General features: G+C 43.1%; 1 protein-coding gene across 4 annotated transcripts in view; it reads left to right on the top strand.

The window, feature by feature from the left end:
- Positions 1 to 19,721, top strand: part of ANKS1B (ankyrin repeat and sterile alpha motif domain containing 1B) — a 161,095-nt gene that overhangs the window by 137,427 nt on the left and 3,947 nt on the right. For all 4 annotated transcript variants that reach the window (XM_077266459.1, XM_077266456.1, XM_077266458.1 and 1 more), the window contains 3 exons: positions 10,197 to 10,283; positions 16,038 to 16,175; positions 18,829 to 18,996. In XM_077266459.1, coding sequence (XP_077122574.1) covers positions 10,197 to 10,283; positions 16,038 to 16,175; positions 18,829 to 18,996 — 393 coding nt within the window. The remainder of the gene's footprint in view (positions 1 to 10,196; positions 10,284 to 16,037; positions 16,176 to 18,828; positions 18,997 to 19,721) is intronic.

Below are 19,721 nucleotides of genomic sequence, written 5' to 3'. Positions count from 1 at the left end.
TCTCCCCCCTCATAATAAGTGAGCACGCCATGAGGTCGACACAGACCTCTGGCCTGCTAACGTTAGTCCACATTGCTCCACTGTGTACAGTTGCAGGGGTTGCAATAATTATGAGCACTTGTTGTCCTTCCATAAATTCCCGGGTCCTGGCGTTACGGTCATACCAGGTTTTTTGACTGGACTGGGTTATTCGCTGATGTTCATTAGCCAAGGTAGCTAGCTGGGCGAGACGGTCTCTGAACTCTAGAACGTAGGGAATGATGGGCGTTCTGATGTCTGCAATATCTCGCTCCAATTGTTCTTTCAGAAGAGTGAGAGGCCCACGGACCTTCCGGCCAAACAGATTGCTCCCCGGTGAGGTCTGGATGTTGTGGTGCCTGAAGGGCCTGTAGTCGGGTGACTGCTCCCATAAAATGACACTGCAACTCCCCAATATGATTTCCAAGGAGGATATGTGCAGGAAGTCCTCCCATAACTCCAATCCAACACAGTTTTTCTCCAAAATCATAATCCAAACGCACCAACGCTTGCTGTATATATTTACAGGCACCCCCCGCCAGGACAATGGGAATCCCCGAGCCCTGGTGAATTGCCTCAGGTCGCACCACACGTGGGTCAGCGATAGTCAGAAATGCCCCGTGTCTCTAAATCCTGAGACTTTGTATCCATTAATTAAGACATCCTGCAGGTGGCGTTGCTGTTGCACTGGGTAGCTAAAGGACAAAGGCTGGAGTCCGTACACTCCAGGAGGGGTATCTATAGTGCCATGGTCAGTGGTCCACTCTGGTGGGGGTGGTGCAGGGCCGTATTTGCCACTAGGCACTTGAGGGCACGTGCCTAGGGCACCAGGATGCGGGGGGCGCACTTGAGCAAGGTTTTTTCTATTTTTTTTATAAAGTCTGGGGTCAAGCGCCCGCCCCCCTCCCCACCTCCTTGAAGACTTTATACTCACCCTCCTCCAGCGGTGCCTTTAACCGTCTCAGCGGCGGCAGCTCATCCTGTCCTCAGCGGTCACGTGATAAAATGTCCAAGGAGATGAGAGTCCAGCAGACAGAGGATAAAAATATCCTTATGCTTCCCTTTCTCTCTGACGTGCTATATTCACACCATCCTCACCACACAGGAACTGACTTCCCAGCTCCAGTCCTCCCCAGCCCCCTCCTTATGTCCAGGGGTAGTCAGACAGGTTGGGATGGTTTTCAGGCCTTCCAGACCTGACAAAGGTGCCTCGGGGATTAAGGCACTACAGGGGGTCATCAAGAGGCATAGATACAGTCACGCTGCAGACAGTAAGTGAGCTAATCCAATTATCAGCCTTTTGGAAGGTAATTGAGACTCTAGACAATATGGGGAATACACGGAATGATACAGGGCAACAGGAGAACACTATGAAAATCAGTAAAGTATAAATATACACAAAATGATACCCACATAACATATCACACCATCACAGAAGGGATCACATTTGTAACAGTACTGTCATGATTCGTTTATGGGATCATGGCAGCTCTGGTTCTGCTGTAATTTAAATTTTTTTTTTTTTCCTTTTGGTCCAGCAAGAATTAATGTCAGCATCTTGCTGGCAGCTTCTTTTAGGATGGTCAGCTGATGTCGGTTGGTAACCACTCCCACCTTCCTTTAAATAGTCACATGTTGTGAATTAGACTTTTTTGGCTCCCTCTTGTGGTTACTAGTGATATGACTCTGGGATTTCCTTCCCTCAGTTTGCACCCAGCTGGGTCGTTACTTCAGGGGTGTTGCTATATTAACCTCCTGGAACCTTAGTCTAGTGCCTGGCATCGGTGTTATCAGACACATTCTGTTTGCTGCTGTTTGCTGGTCCTGGTTCGTGCAAAATTAAGCTAAGTCTTGCTTCTTTGTTTTTTTGGTTATTTGTTTGCTATCATTTTTGTCCAGCTTGTACTAAATGTGATTCCTGTCCTTGCTGGAAGCTCTAGGGGGCTGGTGTTCTCCCCCCGGGCCGTTAGACGGTTCGGGGGTTCTTGAATTTCCAGTGTGGATATTTTTGATAGGATTTTTTGCTGACCATATAAGTTATCTTTCTATATTCTGCTATTAGCTAGCGGGCCTCTCTTTGCTAAATACCTAGCTCATTCTTATGTTTGTCTTTTCCTCTTACCTCACCGTTATTATTTGTGGGGGGCTTCTATCCAACTTTTGGGGTATTTCCTCTGGAGGCAAGAAAGGTCTTTCTTTTCCCTTCTAGGGGTAGTTAGCTCTCCGGCTGGCGCGAGACGTCTAGGATCAACGTAGGAACGTTCCCCGGCTGCTGGTATTTGTAGTGCTAGGATTAGTTATATGGTCAGCCCAGTTACCACTGCCCTATGAGCTGGTTTTCTGTATTTACAGACTTAGCATTATTCCTGAGACCCTCTGCCATTGGGGTCATAACAGTATGCCAGGCCAACATTGAATGTTTAAAGCATTGCAGAAGTGGGATAATAAGAAAGGAAATTCTGAGTTTTTTTTTTTTTTTTTTCCTTCTCTTCCTCCCCTTTACCTTTGAGTGGCTTGTGCTTGCTGCAGACATGAATGTCCAGACCTTGATTACAAGTGTAGACCAGCTGGCAGCTCGTGTGCAGGGTATACAAGATTTTGTTACCAGTAGTCCTATGTCTGAACCTAAAATACCTATTCCGGAATTGTTTTCTGGAGACCGATTTAGGTTTAGGAATTTCAAGAATAATTGTAAATTGTTTCTTTCTCTGAGACCCCGTTCATCTGGAGATTCAGCTCAGCAAGTTAAAATTGTTATTTCTTTTTTGCGGGGCGACCCTCAGGATTGGGCTTTCTCGCTAGCGCCAGGAGATCCGGCATTGGCGAATATTGATGCGTTTTTTCTGGCGCTCGGATTGCTTTACGAGGAACCCAATCTTGAAATTCAGGCAGAAAAAGCCCTGCTGGCTATTTCTCAGGGTCAGGATGAAGCTGAAGTGTATTGCCAAAAATTTCGGAAATGGTCCGTGCTTACTCAGTGGAATGAGTGTGCTCTGGCCGCAAATTTCAGAAATGGCCTTTCTGAAGATTTCTGAAGCCATTAAGAATGTGATGGTGGGTTTCCCCATTCCTACAAGTCTGAATGATTCTATGGCGCTTGCTATTCAAATTGACCGGCGTTTGCGGGAGCGCAAAACCGCTAATCCTCTGGTGGTGTTGTCTGAACAAACACCTGATTTAATGCAATGTGATAGAATTCAGACTAGAAATGAACGGAAAAATCATAGACGTCAGAATGGGTTGTGTTTTTACTGTGGTGATTCTACACATGTTATATCAGCATGCTCTAAACGCCTAACAAGGGTTGTTAGTCCTGTCGCCATTGGTAATTTGCAACCTAAATTTATTTTGTCTGTGACTTTAATTTGCTCTTTGTCTTCTTACCCTGTTATGGCGTTTGTGGATTCAGGTGCTGCCCTGAGTCTTATGGATCTGTCATTTGCCAAGCGCTGTGGTTTTGTTCTTGAACCGTTAGTAAATCCTATTCCTCTTAGAGGTATTGATGCTACGCCATTGGCGGAAAATAAACCGCAGTTTTGGACGCAGGTGACCATGTGCATGACTCCTGAACATCGGGAGGTGATTCGTTTTCTTGTTCTGCATAAAATGCATGATTTGGTCGTTTTGGGTCTGCCATGGTTACAGACCCACAATCCAGTCTTGGATTGGAAGGCAATGTCTGTGTCAAGTTGGGGCTGTCAGGGAATTCATGCTGATTCCCCGCCGGTGTCTATTGCTTCCTCTACTCCTTCGGAAGTTCCTGAGTATTTGTCTGATTATCAGGATGTATTCAGTGAGTCCAGATCCAGTGCTCTGCCTCCTCATAGGGACTGTGACTGCGCCATAGATTTGATTCCAGGTAGTAAATTTCCTAAGGGAAGATTATTTAATCTGTCAGTACCTGAGCATGCCGCAATGCGTTCATATATTAAGGAGTCTCTGGAGAAGGGGCATATCCGTCCATCCTCTTCCCCTCTTGGTGCGGGATTCTTTTTTGTGGCCAAGAAGGACGGATCTTTGAGACCTTGTATTGACTATCGGCTACTGAATAAAATCACTGTAAAATTTCAGTATCCTTTGCCTCTCTTGTCGGACTTGTTTGCCCGGATTAAGGGTGCCAAGTGGTTCACCAAGATAGATCTTCGTGGTGCGTACAACCTTGTGCGCATTAAGCAAGGTGATGAATGGAAGACTGCATTTAATACGCCCGAAGGTCATTTTGAGTACTTGGTGATGCCTTTTGGGCTTTCTAATGCTCCCTCAGTATTTCAGTCCTTTATGCATGATATTTTCCGGAAGTATCTGGATAAATTTATGATTGTTTATCTGGACGATATTCTGGTTTTCTCTGAAGATTGGGACTCACATGTGGAGCAGGTCAGGATGGTGTTTCAGGTTTTGCGTGAGAATGCCTTGTTTGTTAAAGGCTCAAAGTGTCTCTTTGGAGTACAGAAAGTTCCCTTTTTGGGGTTTATTTTTTCCCCTTCTGCTGTGGAGATGGACCCAGTCAAGGTCCGAGCTATTCATGAGTGGACTCAACCCACGTCAGTTAAGAGTCTTCAGAAGTTCTTGGGTTTTGCTAACTTCTACCGTCGTTTTATCGCTAATTTTTCTAGCGTTGTTAAACCTTTGACGGATATGACCAAGAAAGGTTCTGATGTTGCTAACTGGGCTCCTGCGGCCGTGGAGGCGTTCCAGGAGTTGAAGCGCCAGTTTACTTCGGCGCCTGTTTTGTGCCAGCCTGATGTCTCACTTCCCTTTCAGGTCGAGGTGGATGCTTCTGAGATTGGGGCAGGGGCCGTTTTGTCACAGAGAGGCCCTGGTTGCTCGGTAATGAGACCATGTGCTTTCTTCTCTAGGAAGTTTTCGCCTGCTGAGCGGAATTATGATGTAGGCAATCGGGAATTACTGGCCATGAAGTGGGCATTTGAGGAGTGGCGTCATTGGCTCGAGGGTACTAAGCATCGTGTGGTGGTCTTGACTGATCACAAAAATTTGATGTATCTCGAGTCTGCTAAACGCTTGAATCCTAGACAGGCCCGCTGGTCATTGTTTTTCTCCCGTTTTGACTTTGTGGTCTCGTATTTACCAGGTTCAAAGAATGTGAAAGCTGATGCTCTTTCAAGGAGCTTTGTGCCTGACTCTCCTGGAGTCACAGAACCTGTTGGTATTCTTAAAGAAGGAGTTATTTTGTCAGCCATTTCTCCTGATTTGCGACGTGTGTTGCAGAGATTTCAAGCTGGTAGACCTGACTCTTGTCCACCTGACAGACTGTTTGTTCCTGGTAAGTGGACCAGCAGAGTCATTTCCGAGGTTCATTCCTCGGTGTTGGCAGGTCATCCGGGAATTTTTGGCACCAGAGATCTGGTGGCTAGGTCATTTTGGTGGCCTTCCTTGTCACGGGATGTACGGTCATTTGTGCAGTCCTGTGGGACTTGTGCTCGAGCTAAGCCTTGCTGTTCCCGTGCCAGCGGGTTGCTCTTGCCCTTGCCTGTCCCGAAGAGGCCTTGGACACATATTTCCATGGATTTCATTTCTGATCTCCCGGTGTCTCGGGGTATGTCTCATCTGGGTCGTATGTGATCGCTTTTCAAAAATGGTCCATTTGGTGCCTTTGCCTAAGCTGCCTTCCTCTTCCGATCTGGTTCCTGTGTTCCTTCAGAATGTGGTTCGTTTACACGGCATTCCTGAGAATATTGTGTCTGACAGAGGATCCCAGTTTGTTTCCAGGTTCTGGCGATCCTTTTGTGCTAGGATGGGCATTGATTTGTCGTTCTCGTCTGCCTTTCATCCTCAGACTAATGGACAAACTGAGCGAACTAATCAGACTCTGGAGGCTTACTTGAGGTGTTTTGTTTCGGCAGATCAGGATGATTGGGTGACCTTCTTGCCGTTGGCTGAGTTTGCCCTAAATAATCGGGCTAGTTCCGCTACTTTGGTTTCGCCATTTTTCTGCAACTCTGGTTTCCATCCTCGGTTTTCCTCAGGACATGTGGAGCCTTCTGACTGTCCTGGGGTAGATTCTGTGGTGGATAGGTTGCAGCAGATCTGGAATCATGTGGTGGACAACTTAAAATTGTCACAGGAGAAGGCTCAGCGTTTTGCCAACCGCCGCCGCGGTGTGGGTCCCCGACTTCGTGTTGGGGATTTGGTGTGGCTGTCTTCTCGATTTGTTCCTATGAAGGTCTCCTCTCCTAAATTTAAGCCTCGCTTCATCGGTCCTTACAAGATATTGGAAATCCTTAATCCAGTGTCCTTTCGCTTGGATCTTCCGGTTTTGTTTGCCATTCACAACGTGTTCTATAGGTCTTTGTTACGACGCTACGTTGTGCCTGTGGTTCCTTCTGCTGAGCCTCCTGCTCCGGTGTTGGTTGAGGGCGAGTTGGAGTACGTGGTGGAGAAGATCTTGGATTCTCGTCTCTCCAGGCGGAGGCTTCAGTATTTGGTCAAGTGGAAGGGTTATGGTCAGGAGGATAATTCCTGGGTGGTTGCCTCTGATGTGCATTCGGCCGATTTAGTTCGTGCCTTTCACGCTGCTCATCCTGATCGCCCTGGTGGTCTTGGTGAGGGTTCGGTGACCCCTCCTTAAGGAGGGGGTACTGTTGTGAATTAGACTTTTTTGGCTCCCTCTTGTGGTTACTAGTGATATGACTCTGGGATTTCCTTCCCTCAGTTTGCACCCAGCTGGGTCGTTACTTCAGGGGTGTTGCTATATTAACCTCCTGGAACCTTAGTCTAGTGCCTGGCATCGATGTTATCAGACACATTCTGTTTGCTCCTGTTTGCTGGTCCTGGTTCGTGCAAAATTAAGCTAAGTCTTGCTTCTTTGTTTTTTTGGTTATTTGTTTGCTATCATTTTTGTCCAGCTTGTACTAAATGTGATTCCTGTCCTTGCTGGAAGCTCTAGGGGGCTGGTTTTACTCCCCCCGGGCCGTTAGACGGTTCGGGGGTTCTTGAATTTCCAGTGTGGATATTTTTGATAGGATTTTTTGCTGACCATATAAGTTATCTTTCTATATTCTGCTATTAGCTAGTGGGCCTCTCTTTGCTAAATACCTAGCTCATTCTTATGTTTGTCTTTTCCTCTTACCTCACCGTTATTATTTGTGGGGGGCTTCTATCCAACTTTTGGGGTATTTCCTCTGGAGGCAAGAAAGGTCTTTCTTTTCCCTTCTAGGGGTAGTTAGCTCTCCGGCTGGCGCGAGACGTCTAGGATCAACGTAGGAACGTTCCCCGGCTGCTGGTATTTGTAGTGCTAGGATTAGTTATATGGTCAGCCCAGTTACCACTGCCCTATGAGCTGGTTTTCTGTATTTACAGACTTAACATTATTCCTGAGACCCTCTGCCATTGGGGTCATAACAGTCACATGACCGATCAGCTGATCGTAATAGAGTTATTCTTATGCAGATCAGCCTGGAGTGAGGAGCTCTCTTGTGTCCTTGGTTCTGCTGCAGCTGTGGGAGTTCAGATTCCGGGTGCTGTTTCTATGCTGCTGTGGAGCTTGGCAGCAGAGCCTGAAGCTGAGTATTCTGTCCCTTTTTCTTTGTCTGTCCTGTGTTTTTCTCCTCCCCTATGTTTTACCATCTGCAGTGGTGAGGCTAGTGTCACTGCCGGCCAGTGCACTAACCAGGGTACAATGAGGAGACAATCAGGAACTAGGCACGTGACGGCAGCAGTGGGAAGGACCCGCATAGGACATTAGGGGAGTTAAGGGACAGACACAGATTGGTGTCAGGAGGTGTCTGTCACAGGTGTATCAGATACTAAAGACAGTGGCTCTGCATCTGGCTGCAGAAGGTCTTTGCGTTTGGCATTGCAGATGCCTTCTTAATCTTTCTGACTTTTGAACCCAGTAGCAACCTCCCTCTGGCTCTAATTGACACACCTGGATCTGGGTGTTTATAGACTCCCAATCTGCTTCAGGGAGTTGCCGGTGATATTCACATTTTGCCTTGTGATGGCTTGGAGCGGCTAACTTCCTGTGGTGCTGTGGGAGGACGTTTGGTGTTACCTCTCTGAGTCTGCTCAGGCTAAGTTGCTTCCCACTTGTTTGTCTTCCTTCTTCTCTTTAGTGTTCAGTGGGGACTGACCAGTGCTCATCCCCACTTCCCTTTTCAGGGCCTAGCTCTAGGGATATATAGGGCTTATGTTCCTGCTCGGCGTTTGGTGTGGAACCAATATAGGGACGGTAGGGGAGACAGGGTGCTATTAGATCTGCCTAGGGGTCTCCACTACTCCCTTTCCCTAGCGTTTGTGCTTCCTTCCCTTCTTCCCCTCGTGTTGAACTTAAGTCTTCCCGCACTGTGCGTGACAGTGTCCAGTCCCTTGCTCCTACATTTAGGGCCTTCCTCTCCCTGTTTCTATCCTGTATCCTAAGTCATCCATTGGACTTACCCGTGTCCGAGTGTGACAAGTATCTATTTAGTTATGGTTGCAATAGATATCTTTCTTTTTATGGCTTGATAAATGTCCTGTGCTGCCAAAACGTTGTGATTTTTCTGTACTATTCAAGTTACCAAAAGGAGGAAATCTGGTGCCCTCGTTCCTGGATTTCTCTGATACCCATTTAGTTGTTATCCAGGAGTCTGTTCCAAACTTCATGTTTTATTCACATGGAAATTCGGCTTGCAAGTGCACTGGTGGGCATATCATTCCACATGCGGTTTTCGGCTCTTCTCCACATCTCTGCGCCAGTGCCGCTCCCACTTTTTGATTTATAGTGCAAACAAAGGTTCTGCTACCCAACATCATCTCTGATATACACTGTCAATCAAAAATCATGAGCGGATCTGGCAGAAATAAGCCCAGACGGACACAGCTCATGCACCAAATGTGCCAGCTAGTGGCCTCCTGGACTCATACCTCTATATTGCTAATACATTGCAACAGTATTTCCTTTCTCTCGTATGCATATTTCTCTTGTACTTTTGTCCCTACTTGATGTCACTATCATTTTGTCTTTGAGTCCAGGTAGCCTCCATGTCTTTTCATCTGGTATCTTACTTACTAAAAAGCAACAGCATGATCTGTCTGTGTCTCCCTACCCTGTTTTTTCGACCAGTTCATCCCTCTCCCCTCTCCATAGACTTCATTATGCAGCTAAACCCTCAGAAAGCTGTCAGTTCAACTTGTCTTGAGAAAGATGGATTGTTAACCTTTTTTCAGAGTGAATAATATGTTGTGGTAGGAGAAAAAGTGGCTCATAAGCGGAGAAAGAGGCACATTTTTCTGATATGATAGTTATTATATTCGTTTCTACTATGCATTTATACATGCTTTGTTGAAACGACAGTGACCATTAGAATGGATCAGTGTCTGGTTGTGATTTTCTAGAAGAATTTACTTGGGGGGCCTTGTTTGTCTCTATTTGCTCCACTATGCATTGTTTGTATCTCTTTCCAACCAATATTTTGGGATCTCTCTATGTGTAATGTTTTTTTTCTGAAGGTTCCAAGTATTCCTTTTTATTCCATGTTTCATGAGCCTTTTTTCCTGTTGGATCACAGAAACAGCTGAGATCATAGTGTTATATCAGTAGTGTATACCAAAAGTGATTATTTGAACCCTTCCTTGCCATCTCCAATACGTAGAGGGTGGATAACAGTATAACCATATTCAGGAACACATCATTATCTGAGCCATGCCTTCTTACCCTGGCATGTCACTCTCCACACAGAGAGTCTTCACCCCTTAGACCTCAGTCAGAGGCATCCCATACTGCCAAATCAAGATCTCACGCTTTTCACTGAGGAGGGGCAAACACCCCGAAACACGTGTCTGCAAATTGAGTTTCTGGTTTGGCTTTTATTCTAAGTTATGCAGTAAAGCTCGTTAGAGGGTTGATATTGACTTTTCGGATTGCTTCTTCCAATAGGTCGGACTAGAGTTTACGTCCTCTTCCTCTCTGAAGAGACAATTAGTATATTTGAACCACTTGAACATCAAACCTGACTTGCTGTGTAGACAATTAATCCCTTAGCATAAATGACTTTTCCAACATTCATCCATCCAGTTATTCTGCACATTGGTGGTTATTCTCCTCTTTTCAGATAGACCATAGGTCTTCTATGAATTGGTTTTGGGGTTAAAACGCTACTGTGCACATTCTGTACTCTTATACTATTGTCATGTTTTATTTGACTTCAGAATTTAACTGTAATTTTCTGCATTCTCAGAAATCGTCAGAACAAATGAAGAAGGCTCCGACTATTATTCTGTCAGTTTCTTACAAAGGAGTGAAGTTTATGGATGCTGTTAATAAGGTGAGATTCATTTTTCTTGTTGTAATCGTCTGCGGCTGTTAATTTGTTAAATGCTGCTGTCAGTCTCTGACAGCGGCATTTAACACTCGCTGACGCGTGCGCACGCGTCATTTTCTCCGCCCCATGACATGATTGCAGGACACCTATGGGTTTTCATGACAGCCGGGGGTCTGCTGATGACCCCCGTGCCTGTCATTACAGACCTCCTTTGAAATCTCGTCTGTCGTCGGACTTCAAAGGAGATTTTTCCTATATGCAGAAATACTGTGGCACTGCTGTATGCAGAACAAGCGCGATCAGATGATAACTGTGAAAAGTAAAAAAAATAAATAAATTTAAATATTAAATAAAAAAATTAAAAGTTTAAATTACCTCCCCTTTTCCCCCCATTGAAAATAAAGATATAAAAAAATTAAAAATTACACACATGTGGTATCCACGTGTTTAGAAAAGTCCGATGTATCAAAATATAAATCAGTAAACACCGAAAACGGATAAAATTCAAGAACGTCAAAATTACTTTTTTTTTTTTGTCTGCTGCAATTACACAAAAAAGTCTGAAACAAGTGATGAAAAAGTCACATCTATTCCAAAGTAGTACTAATAAAAACGTCATCTTGCAACGCAAATCATAAGCCATAACATGGCTCCATCTGGTGAAAAATAAAATTGTTACGGGTCTTGGACATTGGCGACATAACCTCCCAAAAAAATATTTTTTTGCAAATGTATGATTTTTTTTCACCTCTAAAATAATAAAAAAAACTGGACATGTTGGGTATCGGCAAAATCGTATTGATGAGAAGAATCATATTGCATGGTAATTTTTACCACGACATGTGCACCGTAAAAACAATTCCCAAAAAACAATGTCAGAATTGCTGTTTTTTTTTCCCAATTTCACCGCAGTTGTAATTTGTTTCCCATTTTCCAGTACACTATATGGAAAAATGAATGGGGTAATTCAAAAGTGCAACTCGCCCCGCAAAAAACGAGCCCTCGCATGTCTATGTTGATGTAAAAATAAGAACTATGGCTCTGGGAAAAAGAGGAGGAAAAAATGGAAATGTAAATTGTCCGCGATGTGAAGGGGTTAGATCCTTGCAGAGGCTGCTGTAATCACAGGTTTTTATTAGCAAACATGTTCTCTCCAGGGACTCACAAACAAATTGATTCCCAGTTAGGGATTAATATTTCAAGTAGTTCTCTTACTCTCCTATTTTATCTGACCCTATAGCTGACATTAGCAGGAAGGAAGTAAAGGGCTGTAGTAATTTATTTCTTCTTGTACGTTACTACATATTAAAATAAATAAGTGTGTAACCTGCAAATGAAAATCTAACACATATTAACATGAAATGGTTTGAACCAGATTATCTGATGTGCTTTAGAAAAGTATATACAATTTAAAGGGGTGGTTTGAGATAAGAAACAAAAATGCCACTCTTGTCTTTGGAATGTGATTGATATTGAATCTAATCCCCAATCACTTTAATGAGACTAAATTGCAGACTAGGTACATCTCATTGATGAGAGTGGCACTTTTTCTGGGAGGACGCAGCCATATTTTCTTTATCAAACCTCCAGATAGACAACCAAATATAAAATGCCCTTATGTCTCCTTACTATACTAAATTGGCATCAATATCAGGATCATAGGGGCTATCAATCAGTTTACCAGACCCCTGAAGTCACATCTCTTAGTTATGCAATAATAATCAACATTTTTTTGCATTACTAGTTGTAATTTGCTAGTTTTTGAAAAAAAGATGGTGAAACCTTCTTCCGGGCACAAAAGTATAACATTAAAACAAGGTAAACAGTACATGCACTAGCAGATATGGCTCGCCCAATAAGATTAACCACCATTAGAGTCCTTCCCTTCTTCCACACACAGACAACATCGCAGACAGCTCAGATGCCTTTTAAATGGTCTGAAAAGCCTCGATTGGAGATTTAGGAGCAGCCAGTCCCACCCAACTCTTCTAGCTGTTCCTAAAATCTGGACCCAAAATCTTTGCCCTTTAAAATTTCTTCTCAGCACTAATGGTGTCAGAGCCTGCTTTTCCAGGCTTCACATTACTAAGGCTAACCACCTAGGTGACACATATCTCCCATTTAGAACCTGTCCAGCTGCATCCTTACATTACCTAGACTTTCTATTGACCATTGGTCATGCTCAAGGATAAATGGGCACTTCTACCCCTTTCTTTGAGTGATCAGTGGAGTCTCAGAACCGAGACATAGATGAAAACATCTCAAAACCTAGTAACGTTAGTTACCCTTTATAGGAGAAGGCTGTGCACATGCATGGCAACTACATTTATACGTTGCATCTTGAGTCTTAAAGATGAAATGGCGGTTCCAAACAATGTGGTGGCTCTTATCTAATCTAAGGGAAACCTTTTAATATGACAGCCATCACATTGATCAGTTAATTGGCATGGATCTTGCCTCCACTAGAGGATATGAGGCCATTGTCTGCTTATTTTTCCTGTAGTGACCACTACGGGGGAAATATGGTATTACATATGGTCATCGAACTGAATAGCATGCCAACTCTGGGGGGGGGTCAGAAGTCTTCATCAATATGCCCTAAAAGGGGAATATGGAAAAGGATCGTTGAGATAAATCAGTTGTTTTAATAATATTGAAAAGGCCATAACTGTACCTTGGCACCCACCTTGGTATTCTTTATAATGGATGATCAACCCCGCTCTACAATATTATTATTCGTAGTGAGGTTAAAGCCTAATCACAATACCCACAGATCCCCAATATGCTTCATTAGGCATCAGATCACTGCAGACGAGCCTGGTACATACAGGAAATAGGTAATAATTTGTCATTGCGTAAATGCTTCACTGAGCCCCTCCAAGTGAGGGAGAGTCATACGGAGCCGATTACAGCCGGAATACAAATGCATGTACACAAACTGAGCTTCTCCAACCCGCAAAATCAGGTTGTGAGTCACGGAAGCATTCCCTCATGGGGGACATAGAACCTTTGCATCAAAACAGAAGAACATTAAGACTTCCAAAATGGTACTTATTGTGATGATGGATGACTAACACCAAGACGATAAACATTTTCCAGTAATTGTAGGATGGGTCATACTGAGATGAATTCTCATGAGATATTTTAGATCACCACTCTTGTCTTTGGGTTGTGTGCAATTCTTCTCCTAAACGGCAAGTACATTTTAAAATAATTTTTGCCGTGTTGTAGACCATGTTCAGTACTATTGATTAGAGATGGGCGAACCTGATCAATAAAGTTTGGCTTCCGTACTAAACACTTGTTGTTTGGGCACGGACACCGAACACGGACTTCATCAGGAAGTCCGTGTTATTGTTCAGGTTCGGCCACCCGGATGCCGGGTGTTTATCGCACTGACATGTGCAGGACTGCTAGGAAAACACTGCTTCTGATCGGCGGTAAAATCATCATCAAATGACAGCGAGTCCGCAGCTGTGATCAGAGGTAAAAAGTTTACCTCTGGTTACTGGTGCCAGCTGGTGGAACTACTACTCCCATCAGCCTACGCCTGCTGCCGCTAATAACAGTAAGAGCAGGCGGCAGCTGATGGGAGTATTCATCAGCCTGGACCTGCGCTCTAAATATGTAATTTTTTTAAAAAACAGCATAGGTTCCCCTGTATTTTTGATAACCAGCCAAGCATAACTGACAGCTACGGGGTGTAACCCCAAGGCTGGTTGTCAAGCAAAGAGGGGTACCCACGCTGTTTTTTAAATTATTTAAATAATAATTTAGAAAAATGGCATGGTGTCCCCCCCCCATTTTTGACAAACAGCCTTACTAAAGCAGACAGCTGGGGGCTGGTATTCTCGGGCTTGTAAGGAGCCATAGATATTGGCCCCCCAGCCTAAAAATAGCAGTCCGCAGATGCCCAGAAAAGGCGCATCTATTAGATACACTAATTCTGGCACTTAGCTTGGCTATTCCCACTTGCCCTGTAGCGGTGCAAGTGGGGTTCACACTTGTGGGGTTCATGTCATCTTTGTATCGTCTGGTAACATCAAACCTACGGATTAGTAATGGAGAGACATCTATAAGACTCCTATCCATTAGTAATCCTATAGTTATAAATGGTGCTGAGGTCACCGCAGTTCATTTGCCTGGCTGGAAATGCAGCCTCAGTGATCTGCGGTAACCTCAATGACGTCAACCGGACCTGAACATCCGGGCTACTTAACTGGGCTGTGTCTCCCAGATCTCTGCCAGATGTACATTCAGCTACTGTGTGGTTTGTTTCTCTGTGCCTTGCATTCTGTTTGTAGATCTTTCGTTGCCTGACCTTGGACCTCGTTCGACCATCCCATCCATCTGTTTAACCTCTTCTGCTCTGATCTGCTATCCTCCTGGTATTCTGACCTCGGAACGTTACCTGATTACACCTTTGTCTTTACTTTCTGTTTATGACGTACCCTCCTGGATTCTGAAATCGGACTCCTTGACTATCGAGTCTCACGGCTTGGCCGGGAGAAGTGACTCAGCGTCACACTGATCCTTTTTTTCGATTCCTGAACAATCCCCAATGCAAATAGTCTTTTGAGAGAGAAAGAAGACTGAAGCTCTATATTGGAAGTAAAAGTCAATATCAACCCTATAGACATGACTTACAAGAAGAAGCCAGATCTGAAACTTGATTAGCAGACCGGTGTTTCGGGGAGTTTACCCCTCATCAGTGACCGGTGGACAATCCCTTTTAAACCCAACCTATCAGCAATAGTTCCATATTGGAAATAAACATGATTTTATTATGGTGATTGCTCAATAAAATCGTAAACATCTAGAGTATAATTAAATGTGCTCAGTTTTGTACTATTACTGATGCCGTTTCCTTGATTGATGCCTACTTAGGTCACACAGCTTAGACTGGTCATGCACACATTACATCAAAGTAGGGCGAATTTCAGTAGAATCAGACTATGATCTATTATTTATAGGGGTAGCCAAGGGATTGCAAAATACAGAGTCAGGCTCCTCTTCCCATTGAAGTAAACATGTTTATGAAAAGGTTGAGGAATGTACTAATTTTAATGCCTTATGGGTGCATAGATGTGAAGGTGGGTGAGCGTCTTTGAGAGCCATAATGACCCCTTTAAAGAGACAGGACACAATCGTGCCCTCACAACAAAGCCAGTTTTAAGCAGGGTAGGAAATATTAAGAAGACAGAGGTGATGGATTGGCCTGAGGGTTAGTCCGTCCTACAAGGGGGTGTAAAAGAAGTGCGCCTTATTGAAACCACATGTATGCCCGAGCTAGCGTACAGGTGTATGGGGGCAGTTAGGAGGAACTGATGTTGTCCGGTAGCTATTTAAAGACGCAAAAAAACCTGGGACATCATAAGTTGTTAACGTCGAGAAGAGTTTGCACATGACTAGCCCCCTGCTGAATGAACTAGAGGCCAGCGCATCTTCCCGTCATCATTTTACCGGGTGTAGACAGCAGGATCGGCATGAAGTAAATTCCCATTTTTGTCTCCCCAAAGGAGAACCACAAACGGCCCAAAAGCAAAACAATCGAACGCTACAACAACAATGCAGACACATGCATACATTACCAAAGGAGATATTTGCATTAAAATAAGCACGGTTTACCCCTAGGACACCCCCCTACATCAACATAATTAATCTTTTTCTTGTATACACATGTTTTCCTGTGTTTTACATTAGGATTCAGGAGCGTGTATGGAAATATGGAAATTAATTTTGTTTTATCTTCCCCAGGGGATTATCGCTGAACATGAAATTCGCAATATATCATGTGCTGCCCAGGATCCCGAAGACCTTTCTACCTTCGCATATATCACAAAAGACTTGAAATCTAACCTCCACTATTGTCACGTCTTCACAGCTTTTGATGTGGTTAGTGCTGAGCTACTTTTTATAATAATTTGATAATTTAATAGCACGGATACAAATACAGAGGGTGAAATAAGTATTGAACATGTCACCAGTTTTCTCAGTAAATCTATTTCTAAAGGTGACAACCCATCCAATCCACACAGGCAAAGAAATCAAACCATAGACGTCCATAAATTATATGTGTAATAATGAGAAATGACACAGGGATAAGTATTGAAAACAGTTACTAATATTTATTTAATACTTCATACAAAAGCCTTTACTGGTGATGAAGCTTCAAGATGTCCCCTGTATGGAGAAACTAGTCACAGGCATTGCTCAGATGTGATTTTGACCCATTCCTCCACACAAACACTCTTTACATCCTGAAGGTCCCATGGGCTCCTTTTATGAACTTTTAGTTAGTTAGTTTGATAAATGTTCTATTGGATTCAGGTCCGGTGATCGGCTTGGCCGTTATAGAAGCTTTATTTTCTTTGTCTGAAACCAATTGAGAGTTTCCTTGGCTGTGTGTTTGGAATCATTGACTTGCTGAAATGTCCACTCTCGTTTTATCTTCATCATCCTGATGGCAGCAGATTTTTTTCAAGAATACCTCTATACATTTGTCCATTTATCCTTCCTTCAATCATATAAAGTTTGCCAGTGCCGTATGCTGAAAAACAGCCCCACACCTGATGTTCCCACCTCCAAACTTCACTGTTGGTATGGTATTTTGGGGTGATATGTAGGGCCTTTTGGCCTCCAAATATAGTGTATATTAGTGTAAGTTCAATTTTGGTCTCATCTGACCAGACTATATTCTCACAGTATTTCACAGGCTCCTCTAAATATTGTTGAGCAAATTTTACTCTAGCTACAGTAAGAACTTCCAGGCCTTTCTGTAGCTCTCTGCAGGTGGTCCTTGACTCATCGACAATTTTTCTGATAATTCTTTTCACTCCTGTGTCTGAAATCTTGCAGAGAGCACCTGGTCGTGGCCGGTTTATGGAGAAATTATGTTCTTTTCTCTTCCGGATTATGGCCCTAACAGTGCATACTGGGACCTTCAGTAATTCTGTAACAAATTGCATCAGGATGTTTTGCAACAATAAGGTTGTAAAGGTCTTGATAAAGCTCACTGGTTTTAACCATCATGAGATGTTTCTTGTGTCGCACCTTGTTAATGAGACACCTATTTATGGGCCATCACTGGAACCAGCTGATATTATTTGCCACTAAGTGGCTGGATTGCTTTCTAATTAGTGATAGATTTCAGCTAGTGTCATGACTTTTAATGGCTTTTTAAACCTCTCTTTCTTCATGTGTTCAATACCTTTTCCCTGTGTCATTTCTCATTATGACACGTAACTTAATTTATGCACATCTATGGTTTGATTTATTTGAATGTGTGGATTAGATGGGTTGTTACCGACATCTGGTGAGAATTTCATGTCAATAGCACCTTTAAAAATATATTTACTTTGAAAATTGGTGACGTGTTCAATACTTATTTCATCCACTGTATATATATTATTCTGTGCCACACAAGAGTTTTAGGTAAAAAAAAAATGCTGCAAAGTAAGAATGTTTTCAATATTAGATATGTTAATATTTTTTTTCTAAATAAAAAAAATGCAAAAGTGAATGAACAAAAGAGAAATCTAAATTACAGAAATATTTGGTGTGATTGCCCTTTTGCCTTCATTATTTTTTCTAGGTACACTGGGAACTCGTCAGGGAAGTTGTTCCAAATATCTTGGAAAACCAACCTCATATCTTCTGTACAACTCCCTCTGTCTCTCCATGTATTCCCAGGCAGACTAGATGATGTTGAGATCAGGGTTTTGTGGGGGGACTGTATCGTTACTTCCAGGACTGCTTGTGCTTTTTTACACTCGGAATGATTCTTAATGTTATGGGCTGGATGTTTGGAAACATTGTCCTGCTGTGGCATAAATTTGGAGCCAATCAGACGCCTCTCTGATGCTATTGCATTATGGATAAGTATAAGCCTGTATTTCTCAGCACTGCGATTATCAGGAAATGGGCAACTTTTAGGACTGTAGACTCAGTGGGCAGCCATGGAAACTTAGTGCAGCAGATGAAAGGCACATCATGCTTACTTCCCTTCGAAATCGGAAGATGTCCAGCAGTGCCATCAACTCAGACCCAACTGGGACCGAGTTACATCCATCTTGATGTAAAATTGTTGCTAAAAACCATACTTTCCACGTGGAAACAAGGCCAAGCTTCTCAACTATACATAAAAACATAGGAATTGGAGTGCATACAAATGGCAGCAGGGGTCCTGTAAGTGATGAAATGACGACCATAGAACCCTGATCACAACATGATCAAACCTGTCTGGGATTATATGAAGAGATAGAAGGATTTACACCAGTGAGATACAGTGATCTGTGGTTAGTCCTTCAAGATGTTTGGAACAACCTCCCTGCCAAGTTCCTTCTAATATTGTGTACAAGTGTACAAGAACTGGTGAAGACAAAGTGTGGTGACGCCAAATATTTATTTAGATTTCACTTTTGTTCATTAATAAAAATAATATACCAACAGTTGTATTTTTTTAAACCATTCTTATTTCCATGCCTGTCTAAAACGTTTGCACTGTACAGTATAAATACAGTATGAATACCTTTTTTCCTCTTCGTAGAATTTAGCCTATGAGATCATCTTGACATTAGGACAGGCGTTTGAAGTTGCATATCAGCTCGCACTACAGGCCAGAAAAGGTGGCCACTCCTCAACGCTTCCAGAGAGCTTTGACAACAAGCCTACCAAACCTATCCCAAAACCAAGAGTCAGCATTCGAAAGGCCACGGTAAGTATCCGGGTACTTGAAGAACCAAAATTAGGGATGATCTTAGGCCAAGGGGAGTTGTGGTGAGTAGGGCTATGGTTTGGCCATGTTTGTCCATGGATGGTATTTCATTTGTTTTATAAATGTTACGGCAGACGTTATGGGTTTCCCCTCTTCTTGTAGGTTTACTTAAAAAAAATTATAATATATGTTAAAAAATAAAGGCAAATACGTTCTTACCAAGGTATACTTCTCTTCTTTTACCCAATAGCAAAGCAAAAAAGGCTTTTGTATGAAATTAGAAGGTCTGACCTGAAGATGGACGATATTTATGGTTTAGGCTGGAGATATTCCTTTGTTAAATGTTATGTTCACTTTGAACAAGGCATTTGACTCGGGCGTTGCCCACTTTGATTACTGTCTGTTCCTTTAAGAAATGAGTCTATATCAGGGACTTTGTTTTGGGAAATGGAGCACACCAACAAATGGCTACTGCACCGTGATGTAAAAGATGCCCATGGTCAGAGAGAGAACAATAGGATGTACAGGGTGGGCCATTTATATGGATGCACCTAAATAAAATGGGAATGGTTGGTTATATTAACTTCCTGTTTGTGGCACATTAGTATATGGGAGGGGGAAACTTTTCAAGATGGGTGGTGACCATGGCGGCCATTTTGAAGTCAGCCATTTTGGATCCAACTTTATTTTTTTCAATGGCAAGAGGGTCATGTGACGCATCAAAC

This window comes from Ranitomeya variabilis, chromosome 5 (assembly GCF_051348905.1).
Source record: "Ranitomeya variabilis isolate aRanVar5 chromosome 5, aRanVar5.hap1, whole genome shotgun sequence".
Taxonomy (NCBI): Eukaryota; Metazoa; Chordata; class Amphibia; order Anura; family Dendrobatidae; genus Ranitomeya; species Ranitomeya variabilis.
This window is presented reverse-complemented; position numbering and strand designations above follow the sequence as displayed.